This window comes from Micrasema longulum, unplaced genomic scaffold (genome assembly GCF_059751315.1).
Source record: "Micrasema longulum isolate JH-2025_06_02 unplaced genomic scaffold, ASM5975131v1 h1tg001055l, whole genome shotgun sequence".
NCBI lineage: Eukaryota > Metazoa > Arthropoda > Insecta > Trichoptera > Brachycentridae > Micrasema > Micrasema longulum.
The window spans coordinates 217,604-232,347 of record NW_028278243.1 but is presented as its reverse complement, the minus strand read 5'-3'; the positions used below and the strand labels follow the sequence as shown (position 1 = coordinate 232,347).

At 33.4% G+C, this 14,744-nt stretch overlaps 1 protein-coding gene across 3 annotated transcripts in view; it reads right to left on the bottom strand.

Annotated features, from left to right (window-relative positions):
- Positions 1–733: 733 nt before the first annotated feature.
- Positions 734–14,744, bottom strand: part of dachs (unconventional myosin-IXb-like dachs) — a 141,148-nt gene continuing 127,137 nt past the window's right edge. For all 3 annotated transcript variants that reach the window (XM_088233082.1, XM_088233083.1, XM_088233084.1), the window contains 5 exons: positions 5,315–5,486; positions 3,661–3,833; positions 3,254–3,504; positions 1,348–3,169; positions 734–1,196 (listed from right to left, as the gene is read on the bottom strand). In XM_088233082.1, coding sequence (XP_088089208.1) covers positions 879–1,196; positions 1,348–3,169; positions 3,254–3,504; positions 3,661–3,833; positions 5,315–5,486 — 2,736 coding nt within the window. In that variant the 3' untranslated portion in view covers positions 734–878. The remainder of the gene's footprint in view (positions 1,197–1,347; positions 3,170–3,253; positions 3,505–3,660; positions 3,834–5,314; positions 5,487–14,744) is intronic.

Sequence of the window (14,744 nt, the reverse complement as noted above, 5' to 3'; positions counted from 1 at the left end):
CTGTCTCTTCTCACTTTCACAGTATTGAAATTCTGTTTACTTTTGATATATCCTTTTTACCAAACCATAAGACTGATGAGAAAACACAATGTACTGCATTTAATTTTGAACAAACTGATTGTTGACAAACTTCCCACGCTGTAATGTTAGTGGACGTCTAGTAATTAGTATAACTTTACTGTAAGTATGTACCTGCGCTTCGCCTTTCCCATATTGTGTTGACATTCTACATTTGTTGTGTGTAAACGTGATTCAAAATCGCTAAAAGTATTATGTTTGTTGGAATAAAACAATGAATTTATTTATAGCTTTATATTTCTGTCATATAAAATTTATACTATGTATGTTAGAAAAGTATTTGTACACAATGTTGTCAGTTAAAAAATAAATTCTATGGATTATATATCTGTTTTTTATTGTATTCATAATAAGTAAAATACTGCTTTATGACCTAGATTTTTTCGGTATGTTGCACGTCTGTTGATACTTTCTGACATCTGACATGGTATCATTACTTTTTTTTAATTCGAAGTGCGTAACATTTTTTCTTAATTTACTTGTAATGGAATTGTACATTGGGACAAATTGATTAATACTGATTTTCTAGGTCCAAAGTAGATAATATGCGCTAAATATTTATACTCTACTGGTAAATACTTATTTATATGGTACCATTATTGCTAACGCCACAAAAAGTTTTGCAACTCAATAAAATAAAACTTAACAATATCATAAGAATTACATTATAATAATATATGTACTAATAAAATTATAAGAGAATATTTACATTGATCAAGGGTCTGTTGGCACGTAAAGAATTCATAATGTACAAGAGAACTATCGCAATGGGAAAAATAAATACACATTTAAATATTAGTTTATATGTTCAGAGTTGCAGGAGGAGGGATGCTGGAAGAGCTGATGGTCGGTGCCTGTTGGGGAACATTAGTCTTTACCAGTTCCATGTACTGGAAAGGGACATGAAGAGTAGAATTATTGTGTTCCACCAGCAAGTGTCCTCTTCTCGGTGAAGCTCCAACTACGAGAACTGCGTCTCCTTTGTGTAGAATAAGTTCGTGAGTGCCATCCGCAAGATCTGGGAAATTCATTTTCATCATTCTTGTCTGAGGGTAGCCGAGTTTTAGGCTTCCTGCCACAGTATACGGTCTACTTGGAGGCACGGGAGGTGGACGTTCCTGAAAAATTATAAATTGTATTAATTAAACATATACTATTATTACTGCTATAACATTATTTTTATTAAGTTTACTAGAATAGTGACAAACTATAGAATATAACCACACCTGTGCACTACTAACAATCTGCATGAAAGAAGAAATGACTCACCAAATCAAGTCCAAATAAGTTGCAGGTTTGTTGTATGATTTTGGTGTCACATTTGTCCGTAGGGTCAGGTGGAGGTGTTCCAGCTATTGGCTGCGGCCGTGGTCTGGTTCCAGTTGTAGCAGCATTCCTTCCCATAGTGGAGGTTGCTCCTGAAGATACATTGCTTTTCACATTTGTCACTCCTCTAGTATTGGTAATCTGTCCACGTCTCAAAGTAGTAAATCTTTTTCTCAACCTCCATCCTCTCCAAGAAGATTGAATAGTTGTTGCCGATCTTTGCCGTGTTTCCGTTCTCATTTTTTCTAATTGTTGTCTGATACCTTCGCTTAAAAATATATGCCTTTTACCTAGGGCGTAATTAGTCGACACAACAGTCTCCTCTTGTTTGGAAGCCGAATTAACTGCATGTTGTAATATTAGCAAGCAATCTTCAGTGGCTTTTTCTTCAATACGCCTTAATTGATTGAAAGGTGCTAACAGTCTGTAACGAGCATTAAATGCCTTGAAGCGCATCCTGTGAGGATAGCCACCTGCCATTAAATTGACAGTTTCTAACACTTGTAATGACCTAATCTGTCTCATTGCTGTTGGCCTGTCAAATTTCATTGGAGTCTCCGTTTGATTGCTACGTATACATCTTACAAAGTGTGGTCTTGCGTGAACCAATGTCCTTAGTAAATTATCAAGCCTCGTATGGAAATCTTGAGTCAATGTTGATACTGGTTCGTCTCCGTTCAATAAATCTGTGTGCGATGTAGGTGAGATTCTAAAACTTACACCTCTAGGAACTGTTTCGCAAGAATACAAGGCTTTTAACTCACTACCAAACAAATGTGTCGCAAACCCAAAGTTACAGCTATGTTTGTAAAATATGGCAACTAAATCATCAGGGACGACATCTTTATTAGTGTCCAAGAAATCTGAAGCATCGTATATAACTTTTCCCGCAAAGTGCTGTATTCCAAAGAGACGTGGCTCTAAAGGTTTTGGTTCGAATAATCGCGTATTGGCTTTGTGTTGTACTTTCATTTTTGCTATGTAAGATTCTGCAGTGCCTCTAACGGAACATTCTACATCCAACATACTGAGAAGGCCAGTTCTGAGGGAAGAGATGAGGTCTATACAAGGAACGTTATCCACATAGTCTACTTCCAGATCACATTGTATTCCTTCTTCTCTGCAGGATTCAATGCTAGACTTAAAAATATGTGTGTTATAAAAGTGCTGCATAGTTTCGGCGCAGAGATTGATGCACAAATGTTCCAACTGACTGGGTTTGGGATCTTCAAAACCAAACATATCTAGAATTCCTATGAATCCATCGGTGGCGTGCCTCACTGCATTGTTTAGCGCGGTCATAGATTTGGAACCTGCATTTCCTCCTACTGTCGAAGCGTGTTGACTGGCTGCTTCTCCTTGGTTGTGCACACTTTCATTTGAATCTGAACTCAATGTTCCCAATGTTGAACCTAACCGTTTGAGACTGTTTGCTCTGCGCACTATTGTAGCTACAGTTCTGCAATATAATGCTTTTGCTAGTGAATCTCTGGTCATATTTGACATGTTTGCATCACAAACTGATTTAATTAGTTGGCCTCTTGCATTGTGTGTTCGCGATGTCAAACCTCTAAAAAGGGATGGTCCAGGAACTCCTAGCAAGTTGGCTACAGCATTTAATTCTGATTCACCTTTAATATCGACTTCCAACCCGTGGCCATCGACAAATTGAATGTTGCCTAGAAGAAGCACCGCAGCTAATACTCGTACTACGTCCAAGAACGGAATTCCGAGTACTCCTAGACAAGCTTTCCAAGCTTGGAATCTGAAATAAATTTAATTTGTAGACAAGTTTCCGTATAATGTTATTCTAGAAATGTACTTGGCACAAAATAAAAACTGTTTTTACCTCGCACTATCTTCAGACTCATTCTGCCTAGTATCTCCCATCTGTAGGTAGCGGAGGTTCTGCGGACTGTACCCTTCCAAATTTAGTTTAACTCTGTCTTCGTGCGATAGCCCAGCTAGCATTTGATAAAATATGTGATAGTTTTTCTCATTGGGAAGAGGCTTAATAACACGCGTCTGGTCCAAGAAGTAACAATGAATTTTAGTTCTATAAAGAGCTCCATCAGTCACTTGTACTTCTATAAACTGACCCTGAAATAGAAAAAGAGTATTTAGCTCGATTTAAAGTACACTTTGTAAAGATGTGTCACTTTGTGTGTCTGAAATTCTACTTATAATTTTCCTTAAGTATTGAAATAACTACTAAAGAAGGTGGCTATTTTTGTAAAGTAATATGTATGAACTTACGATTCTGCTAGATTCCGAATTGGAAGCAGTTTTTGCAGATCCAAGAGAACGGAGTACGGTGAAGGCTGCAGCGAGGTGTTTGAAGGCATCTGTTTCTGGGCCTCCTCCCGCCACATCAAACAACTGACGTAGGAGTAACATGGAAGCGTAGGTCTTACCAGATCCACTTGTTCCTATAAAGAAAAATACTTGAAATTGTAATCGAAAACAATATATAAACAAGCATAAACATTTATGACTTTTTTTTATAAAGAAAATAATTATTAATTCTTTATTATTTACAATATTTATACATGGATAACAGAACAGATATAATGGATCTTATTTGTTCTGTGTTAGAATGAGAAAAATACGCCTAAATATACCTAAATCATAAATACAGACGTTGATGTAATGTTCAATATTTACCGCTTAATTTTTGACTTTTAAGATATTGTGTTTGCTTTTAAGTTACATATATTTTTTCATTTAATTACAAGCCTTCAAAAGGGAATGTCAAATATACGAATGTGAGTGAGCATTTCCGACACCTTTTGTTCACGTTCAATATAAATCTTGGGTAAAAAGATTTTATTTTTATTATGTGAGCAAATTTGACTTAGACAGACACACTTAGTGGTAATATTTTAACACAGTTTTAAAAAATGATAAAACCCTAACATATTTTCATTTAAGTAGGCATAAACCTTGTGGTATAGCTGTTAAATTATTTACCTACTATGCAAGTGGTCTTAAGTTCGCGTTCCGACAATTTGGTTTAATTTAAAAAAACATATATGTCTTTTTGCCTAAGATTTAGAAACAAAAATTAAACACCAAAAATTAAATAACATATTTTATAATTGTTCAATTATTGTAAGTTAATTTAATTTGTGTTGGATATGCACAGTAGGCAAACGAGCTATCTAGTACCTATACCACAAAGTGGAATCTCCACCCGGTTTCCTTTAGGTATCAGGATTTTTTCCTGATAGTAGCCATTGAGTGGTAAATACTTGTCCAGGGTTCAGACCCCTAAACATGTCATAACATTGTTTCCTAAGTTAGTTTTTATTCATTGCAATGGTATCAACATTGTATTTCGTTCTCATTTCAGCTAGGAATGAAAACTGTTAAAACTCTTTATCTGGTTCTAAGTATATTTTACTCATAAAACTGCAAAACAGAACCCAAAAGTCCAAAATCAGTACAACTGTATTGTTAAATTAATACCGATACCATTAATCTGTTTATTATAAAATTAATCATCATTTTCCCCTATCCACCCTGTGGCGCATAGGACACTGCATTATTAGCACGGCACAGTAGATTATGCTTCTTAAATTTTAGACTAAACTTAGGTACATTGTTGCCTATATATTATACTATACGAAGCATTAATTTTTTATTTTTCTTATTATTCAAATATAATGGATTGAATATGAAAGATATCAAATAAAAAGCTCAAATTTTGACTTTTAAAATAAATGCGGGCATTTTAAATCAAATGTGCTCATTGCTATTTATCATTAAATTCTAAATGGAACATTGCCGTCAGTAATAAATTGCTTACAAAATAAATATTGTCAAAATATTTAAGTTAAGTTGTTGATTTTTTTTGTGGAACAGTGTTTGTTACAAAAACTGTAAATTGTTTTTAGGTGAGGTTAGATACCTGACAGTATAATGGCCTGCGGATAGCCGGTATCTGCTTGCTGGCGGACCGCTTCATGCACGAGCCTAGCAAGCTGTGGTCTCGGCGTTCCTCCGCGGGCGTTTCTAAGTGTCAATGCGTTGCCCATGTCATTGTACGGGTTGATCGATATCAGGATTGGTCCAACGTTTGTCTGAAAATAAAGGTAAACACAAGCAATTATAGTACAAATCTTAACAAACAGAAAGCCTTAATCCATTTTGAGGGGTCATAAAAGTTATCTCGCTTTTGGATGCTTGTATGGGAAAAAGCAATATAGGTAGAGTGGGGAGAGGCGTGACGTGGTGCTGGAACCTTCTGGAGAAGCTGGCGGTCGTTGGTTGCTGGCACATCTTGTGTATGAAGCTGAAGCTCTAGGTGGACGCTGGCACAGCCTACTTTTTGATAGTTTGTTATTTTGGAGCCCCTCCTCACTCGTTTGATGTTAAAACTAAGGCCAAACGGTACTGGATTAAATATGTTTTCTGACAGGCACTACACGCGTTATTATCGTTGTTTGGAGCTGCGCTAGGAAAATGGGAAGTGGGACGGATTGGTAGATATTCATGTTGTTGAGAGTTGGCCCGAACATAGAGTAAAATTGAGTTGAGTCTTCCGATGACCTTAGATGCGCAGTAAGCCTAATTTGGTTAATTCATGACATACATTAAAGATTCTATAAATTGTACATTCAGTTGTGACATGTAATTTAAAACCTCAGAGTAATAATGCGCCAAGCTATAGAGGAGCCCAAACGTAGGAAAACCATTCTACGACTATTGGGTATTAAGTTAGCTACAGTTCGCAGCAAAACAATGGGCCGTACTCAGATCGAGAATTGCCAAATGGATATTAATTTGCATTGTAAATACTTTAAAATATGTACCTGTGTATTTATTATTGCAGGGCTATTCCAATTTATTTTTTTTATAATTTGCTTATATTTATTTTATAAAACTGAAAATACATGTGTGTGTTTATTTTTGATTTTTTTAAATTAATTTTATTCACAATATACTTATGTTACATTTATTGAGACATAAATCCCAACTCCATGGAATCAAAGTCCTGTGTTGAGTTTGTTTGTTTGTCTGTCACATCTCCGAAACGGCGAGTCGTAGCGGCCTGAAATTTGAACACGACATTTGAGATGTGATTTCAAGGTTAACGTTGCTGCTATTTTTGAGTAAAATTTTAATCGACCTTATATGGATGCCTAGTGTGGCCCTGACATATTGGCCCTGACATATTGCCCATAATCAACTGTCATTATCAACAGTAAACATACTTTAATTCACAAATGAATCCCCTAAATTAAGAAAAAATAGTATCTGAAGTAAATATGTTGATAAAAGGAAAGTTTTTAAGCAACATAATACACTTGTCGGGACAATAAATGGCAAAAATCAATGTAAATCATGGGAAAATATTCGAAATCAATTACCTGGGAAAACTGACTCCTTTAACACATTTGACGCTCCTACTGCTGCAACTAAACATACTGCAATTCACCATAGTCGACTTTCATTTATTATAACGTAAATATCCAAGTTATTTACAAATAAAGCCAAGAACATCGACAAAAGCATCCGATCGAACCGTTTTGTTTATGTTGTCAAAAATGGCTACCAATTGGTTGTAAACATAGTGATAGGGCTTCTCTATTGGTTCACGCATTATTACTTAAGTTTCAAACACATTTCCGAATAGACAGCCGCAGAAAAAATACCCGAACGGAAAACTCATAATGAAGAAGTTCAGCGGTTTAAAAAAATAATTTGTTAATAGACCATTAAACTTAACCAAAATTGTTTTTTATTTTATTTTTATGTATCGTATTATCATCGCTATGATTTTTTAAAGTTGTATAATTTGAAAAGCCCCAGCTAGATTTTGAAATTATACCGCCCGCTTCACGAGTTTAAGTCTGTGTGTTTTTCTGGCATTTAAAAGTAAAACACCGTACCCGCTTTGTACCTGTTCAATGTCAAAATACGCAAAAACGTCGAAAAACATGACTGACCCGGAAACTGCAAATCTATCACAATAACATAAAAACGCTATAATTGATTGGTTATTGTAAGCAGTTGTTCAAATAAGATTGTGACCTTTCAAAGTAAGTAGTTCATTTTTATATTTTTTTCTAATTGCTTTAACTAAATGCTCTAATTCTTATCGCGTTAAAGGAAAAAAATATATATCCAATTTCCCGTAGCACTAACCTTCTTCTATTCACTTCGATGTACTAGGTTTTAACATAAGTTGTGTCCATTTTTTTTCAAATAAAAAAAATATATAAAAAATCAAACAAAACTAAAGGTCATTAAAAATATTTTTTTTGAAAATTGGGTTGTGGCCCCGTGGTAATATCGTGGACTCACGGACCAAAGGTCCGAGATTCAAATCCCACTCTACCACAACTCGATTTCCATTTCTCCAACACAAGTTATTAACGATTTTTAGTAAATAGTCTGAAAATTTAAATATTTTAATAAATAATAAGAACTCAAGTATTTCTCTATTTTTTAAAAATAAAATATAATTGGTACCTACATCGATTGGAAGTTGGGTATACCTTTTTATTTTTTAATATTTTTTTTTGTAATAAATGTATATAATGTAATAATCTATAAATGTTCACGGTTATTATTCGAACAAAAAACGTTGACGTGTGTAATTGTCACTTAAAAAATCATTTTGCTATAAATTAGGTGAACCTAGGTAAAATTATCTTTAACACGGCAGTGTTCTCAATTTTAAACTGATAATTGAAAACTAAAAAAAGTAATTAGGTAAAACGCTTTGTGTATTTTTAACACTAAACGGCTAAAACTATCTGTTCAAGTAGTGTGTCTATGGTTATTATCACGAATATAATTACTCATTATTAAAGTAGGAACCTACAATGATTTTTCAAGTTTTGTTAAAATTCAAAACACACGCAACCCGAGAAAATCTCTCGCACGCTGACATTATTCTTGACTCGACGTTGACTGAAAGACAAAATTATCCGCGGGACACAATATGACGGCGGATGCAATATTCCCAAACGATTTACAGTAGCAGGTAGATAGATACTACGCCCGTTTCAGCCCCAAGGCCGTAATTTCAAAATGCAATAATTACGAGTGTAAGTGCCCGTCAAAGTTTTAAAGGGTTTATTCATCAGCGCGACCGAAAAACATACGCGTTGTGAAATTATAATTGTAGAAAATGCCTCAAAAGCGGAGATGTGTAGACCTCGATGTACGCAGATGTTACGTTTCTGGCTTACCTTCTTATCAGTCACAAGATTACTCCTGTCTCCTGTCAGAAAATGCACCGAAGAATAACAGGTCAACCCGGTTATTGTAAAAGAAACGAATGCGTAGGATTATTTGTATTATTTCAAGTAGGAATTCAATAGATATATGATATACAGCTAGAAAATATACGGATATATACATATATTATTTCCCTTATCAAAAAGTTTACGGATTTATATATAATATCAATGATTACATTTTTATCGATGTGAGTTAAATTAACTCCATTGATAAAAATGTTTGTAGGTAGGTACGTAGTAGGCAAAGCTGCATATAGTTTATGCAGGAACTGTGCTTTGACCTTGTCGAAATGTTTGCAGACTGGCTGGATTTTCTCTCTAGGGAGTTATTCAGATCTAAATTTGTTACATCTGAGGGAAACATTTTTGAAAAAAGAAGACTTCCATATTCCCTTCTCAATTTTTTCCCCTCTGTTGTAACAAATTTAGATCTTTCCCAACAGTCCTGATAAATAATTGTCCAATATGTTTTTAAAAGTAAAAGTGTAATTATAAAGTTTTGTGTTTATGCGTGTACAAAACCGTTGATATTTTTGGAATCCAATTCATCTAAAATATCTCTTAGTATTCTCGTCTTTTGTATTTTTTATTATTATTGTTTCGTTTGTTTTCTCTACATTCTTAGAGGTGGGGGTCAGTGGTATGCAAGCTCCTGACGTCACTGCGACCTGTGAAGATCTATTGTGACGGGTACTTCTCTACATTACGTACGTTCATGTTATTTTTATTGGAATTCAAATTTTATTTCCATGTTTTAAATTGTTTGGCTTTGTAGGGTAGAATACACCTCAGTGATAACTAATTACATACTGTCATTAGTTAATCATTTTGCCTAGTACGAAGATACGTAGGCGCACCGCGTAATCAATTATGTTTTACGTATCTTTCAAACTCAATCAAACAACTTATCGATCCTTAATTAAATCCAGAGAACTTCTGACCCGATAAAAATATATGTTTTATGTTCACAATTTTAATATAATGTACAATATTAGGTAATTATTTATTTCTTATTAGAAAATCCTATCAGTTTCAAAATCAATTGTAAGATACAACTATAAAACAGTACTTAGTCGCATGTTATTGTACACAGCAGTACTTTGGAATCTGAAAAACTGGTCCAGAAAAGGACGCCGTGGAGTCGTTAAGAAGAATAATTTATGTAAAATGTAATTTTTTAAGTAAGACCCTCCAAAGTTTTGTTTTCGGATCCCTTGAGCGTAATATGACTTTAATAATATGAGCGTGACTTTAACTAATAATTATTGCAGAACGAGTTTTGAATACTGGAAAATATTTTCGACTTCATGATGATATACAAAGTAAATTTTTGTAGCACCAACATTGAATTAAAAAAAAATAAATGATTTATTTCCCTTATCAAAAAATTTACGGAAATAATGAATTACCTAAAGTTTATTCCAATTTAATTTGTGTAAAAAATACAAACATTTTAAATTATGTAAAAGAATCACCGTAAATGCCATTAATTTTGTTAAAAAAATACAAATGTAAACCAGTTCAATTATCTTATGTACGGCCTTACTCATAAACTTGGTATGAAGTTACGCCTAGGCTAAGCGTAGAATACGGATGGGAATATCATCCTTATAACAATGGTTCAATAAGGATGGTATTCCCATTCATATTTTACCACGATGCCTAGGCGTAACTTTATACCAGGCTTATAAGTAAGGTCCCTACAGTTTATTAGATACATCGCTGCAATGTTTAAAAAAAAGTTATTTTTAATATTCAAAAATCGTATTTTGATATTCTAAAAAAAATACTTTTAGTGAGATATTTATATTCTGTCAAAAATGTTAATAGCATTTGCTTATACGTACGCAACATAAAGTTTTCTTATAAAACATTTAAATGTGCGTACTACACATACAAAAAACATGTGTTTACTTGATTCACCGACATGCACTAACACATGATATAGATGACGATGTTGATGAATCAGTCTTAAGCTTTAAGATAGGTATCAATTGAATTAAATATTTTACATACTTAAGTAGGTACATAGATTTATGCTTTATTAAGTTCGTATATAATATCTTAATAATTAATATGAATTATACTTGAGTATATCACGTTTAATACTAAAATTTATAAAAAACGTATATTTTTTATTGATTTTAAATATATTAAGGCTTTTTAATCCTTTTATTTATTTTGATCAACAGTGTGACCTCAAGCACAGAAACCTTCTCTACACTTAGGAGGTGGAAAAAAATATTTAATTAATTTTTACTCAACATTTCATTTTTTGTTTTATTTTGCGCACAGAACACTTTTTAAACTGTATAACAACCATGTAACTTATTTCCGTAATTTATTTAAAAGGAGATTTACACGTGTCAGTTATTTAAAATACGAGCTGAACCTGGCAATGCTTTGCTATTGCTAGATTTTAGTATAAACTCGTATAAAGATTTAATTAACACAATCGAAAGTTTGATAAATTATTGTCTTTAGTTAAGATTTGATATGTACTTGACATATATTATATTATTATTTTTGTGTTTCGGATTACATAAATTGTGAGGACATGCGGTGACAAGGAATTTTGATTTACAGGTATTTGAACATTGTTCTGTCACTGTCTTGCAGATGCCTCTCCGATACTGTGAGAAAAAGGTAACTCCATATTGGATCTTTTATGCATAGACAAAATCGACGTTTCGCTGTCCCGTTTTTCGCACCTCAAAACTTACCTGATTGTTATATTTTTTTAGGCTGAGTATCAAAACGAAGTTTTCTTTTTAATTCCTTTTTGCGTTTTTATAAAATATCTGTCATATTTGTATTCCGTGCGCCCGAAGAAGACAACAGACAAAACTGGTTGCTTTTATCGGTTTTTGGATGGTTCTAGTTCCTATAGTAAACAATTTATTTAAAAAAAACTAAAAACAACAGGGACACGCCAACGGTAAATATCTATAGTGTGTAAAAAAAATCACTGCTCTAGTTCCAAAATCCAGGGAGAAAATATGGGAATACGTTTGTATGAAGAAAAGTCACAACCGCGTTTCCTTTTAAAATGAAACATTACTAAGTATAGTTGCAATACATTGTATTATAAAGGTTTTACGTAACCATAGAAACAGGTCCGGTTTTCTTAATTAATCCATTGACATGCGTGCACCATGACACTTTACTTACGCCCAAGCGATCAGTCATGTCCAATGCGTATTGAGTCGTTATTTAACCGCCAGCCGGGTTTTGACGTGAGCTTGACACGTGATTCGAAACCAAAATGCCTGATTGTGTCATGAAACCGTATAAAAACCGTTCGGATAAACGTAAAAAAGATGATTTAACTTTTCATTTGTAAGTAGGTACCTAGGTACTTGTTTATGATTGAATTTCATAGCTTAAAATAGTAAATATTCAAATTTAGATTTTTTTGTAAATGTCAAACTCTGCTCTTGCCAATAAGGGTGCACTTAATGTAGGAATGTGATGTATTCAAAAATGTATTAAATGTCAGTTAATATCATTTTAGTATTACAAAAAAAAAGTAAAAGATATTATTTATTTAATCAAAAGATAATACCTTTTTGGGTAGAAATTATAAGGAATTTGAGGAAAAAATCTGATTGGGATTCAGAAAAAATGAATGTTTTTTGTAAATATTGAAATACATTTTTTTACATGTAAAAAAAATAACATCCTCCCAGTAGTAGTAAATGCTTTCTCGTCGAATGCAGCCCTGGTAGGGCGATGCATAAAACATTTACGCTCCTATCTTTTTTCTACAGAATAGATTATAGATTTTATAGCTATAAAAATACCCAGAACAATGCTAATCAATCCGAAAAAAAACACGCGTAAATCGGTCAAGTAGTTATTTAATATATCGAAGACACTCATACAAACATTGTCTTTTATATATAGATAATTACAAATTTAGTTCATCTGTTTTAATGTAGACGAAAATATCCGAAAAAACACTAATGGATTTTCAAGCAAAAGCCCAAGGCATACGGCAGTCCTATGCCATGTCTTTAATGTATCTAAAATTCTTCGATATAAGGAATTCGATGTAAAAATGTTGTTTTGGCGGGAATGCCTTCGGGCTTTGAGCTTTCGCAGAGAGGGTCATGTATTGTATCGCCACTTCGAAGGAACTGGAAAATCACGTGTTCAAGTTAAGTCACGGCGTAGAAAGAAAAAGAATATTGTTTTTCAAAGGTTATTCGGGGGAATTCGGAGAAGTAAACTATTTACTCGGTGGCACGGTGCGCGGTGTTATGTTGGCTCGCATGGCGTAGCAATTGTGCACTTACAAACATGCTCACAAACGAGTTTTTCGGGAGAGCGGCTTGATGTATACATAGTACTTATTTGTATATATTAACATGGCAATGCCAGCCGTGGTGGGAATCTGAATCCAGAACTCCACAACTCTCAAGCGCACACCTTCCATCGCCACATGCAAAACTACCAGGGGTGGTATTCTGGATCTTCTCTACCCTTAGAGAGTGATTAATTTGAAGAATTTTATTATTTTAAAGTGACGAGACTTTGCTTCACATAATGGCCACACCGATAAATAAACGTCAAAAAATATGAACATTATTGTGACCTTAAGCATTACCCAAAACACCCAAGTAAGTAGAATTGACCAAACCGTATAAGTTTTATTTCCGTTTTCGCAGCAGTTTTATACACCATTTGACGTTTAATCATCAGTGTGGCCATTACGCGAATCAAAGTCTCGTCACTTTAAAAGAATAAAATTCTTCAAATTAATTACACTCTAGGGGTATAGAAGATCCAGAATACTACCAGGTAACCATTTTACTCTCTGCACCAACTACACTATGGTGTAAACTCTGAATGGCAAAAAAGGATTTCTAATATTAAACAAGTACTCATACTCAAACATATTGACAAGATCTCAAACGAGGCGCTAAGTATGTTGGGATTTATTTGCAGGGTTACTAGCAAATTAAAAAATATTACACCAATCAAGTCACTTTATTGCTCCCTGCAGTGCTATTCTGAATCGCCCTCGCGGCCGTAGAAAACACTTTTATCTCGCGTATTTTGTATGTAAATGTGTTTTCTACGGCTGCGAGAGCGTTTGGAATGTCACTTCGAATGAGGATCTTCTCTACCCCCTCGAGAGTGATTAATTGGAAGATTTTTTTTTATGCTACGACACTTTGTTTCACATAATGGCTACGCTGATGATTAAACGACAAATGGTGTATAAAACTGCTTCAATAACGGAAATAAAACTAATACGGTTTGGTCAATTCAACCTAATTAAGTGTTTTAGGTAATAAATACTAAAGGTCGCAATAATGTCTAAATGAAAATCATCATGTTTGATTTCACGTGTTTATATTTTTTGTCGTTTAATCATAAGTGTTGCCATATATGAAGCAAAAATTAGCCGTATGTAAAAAATAAATATCCCCAAATTAACCACTCTCTAGGAAAGATTCATAATTGCACCCCTGATTAGCAGTCGTTAATAATATAATATATTTCTAGTCTGGTCGTCCCATTATAGTGTACATTCTGATTCACTTGAGTGCGTCCAGAAGAAATTTCTAAAATGTAATTATTTTAAACTACATATTTCAGCTGCTTTGTTTAATTATAATCAATTGTTATCCTTGGCAAATCTTTTAAAACTTTCCGATAGAAGAATTGTAACAGACCTAATATTACCCATTTTATAAAGTGATAAATTCATTCATTGACTGTCCAGATTACCCACCCCAGAGTTTTTTTCACTTAAAAAAATAAAATAATAATAGTAACTGTTAAATAATTACAGTAAGTAATTACTGGCTAGTTGGAAAAAATACTTTTACTGATAATTTAGGCTTATAATCATTTATACACATCATGCTACTAAAGTGGATAAAGAGATGATACGCGTATTCTAAAAAAACGAAGACTTTGTTTATTAATTTAAATAGTTATAATAATAATAATAAAATTAATTTATTACTTCAATACTTTTTTATTTAAAACCTTTATTAATTGTTAATTTGCTGCATACCTATGTTATAATTTCTTTAATTTTCTTAATTTTTCTTTTTATTTCCTTATTTTCTG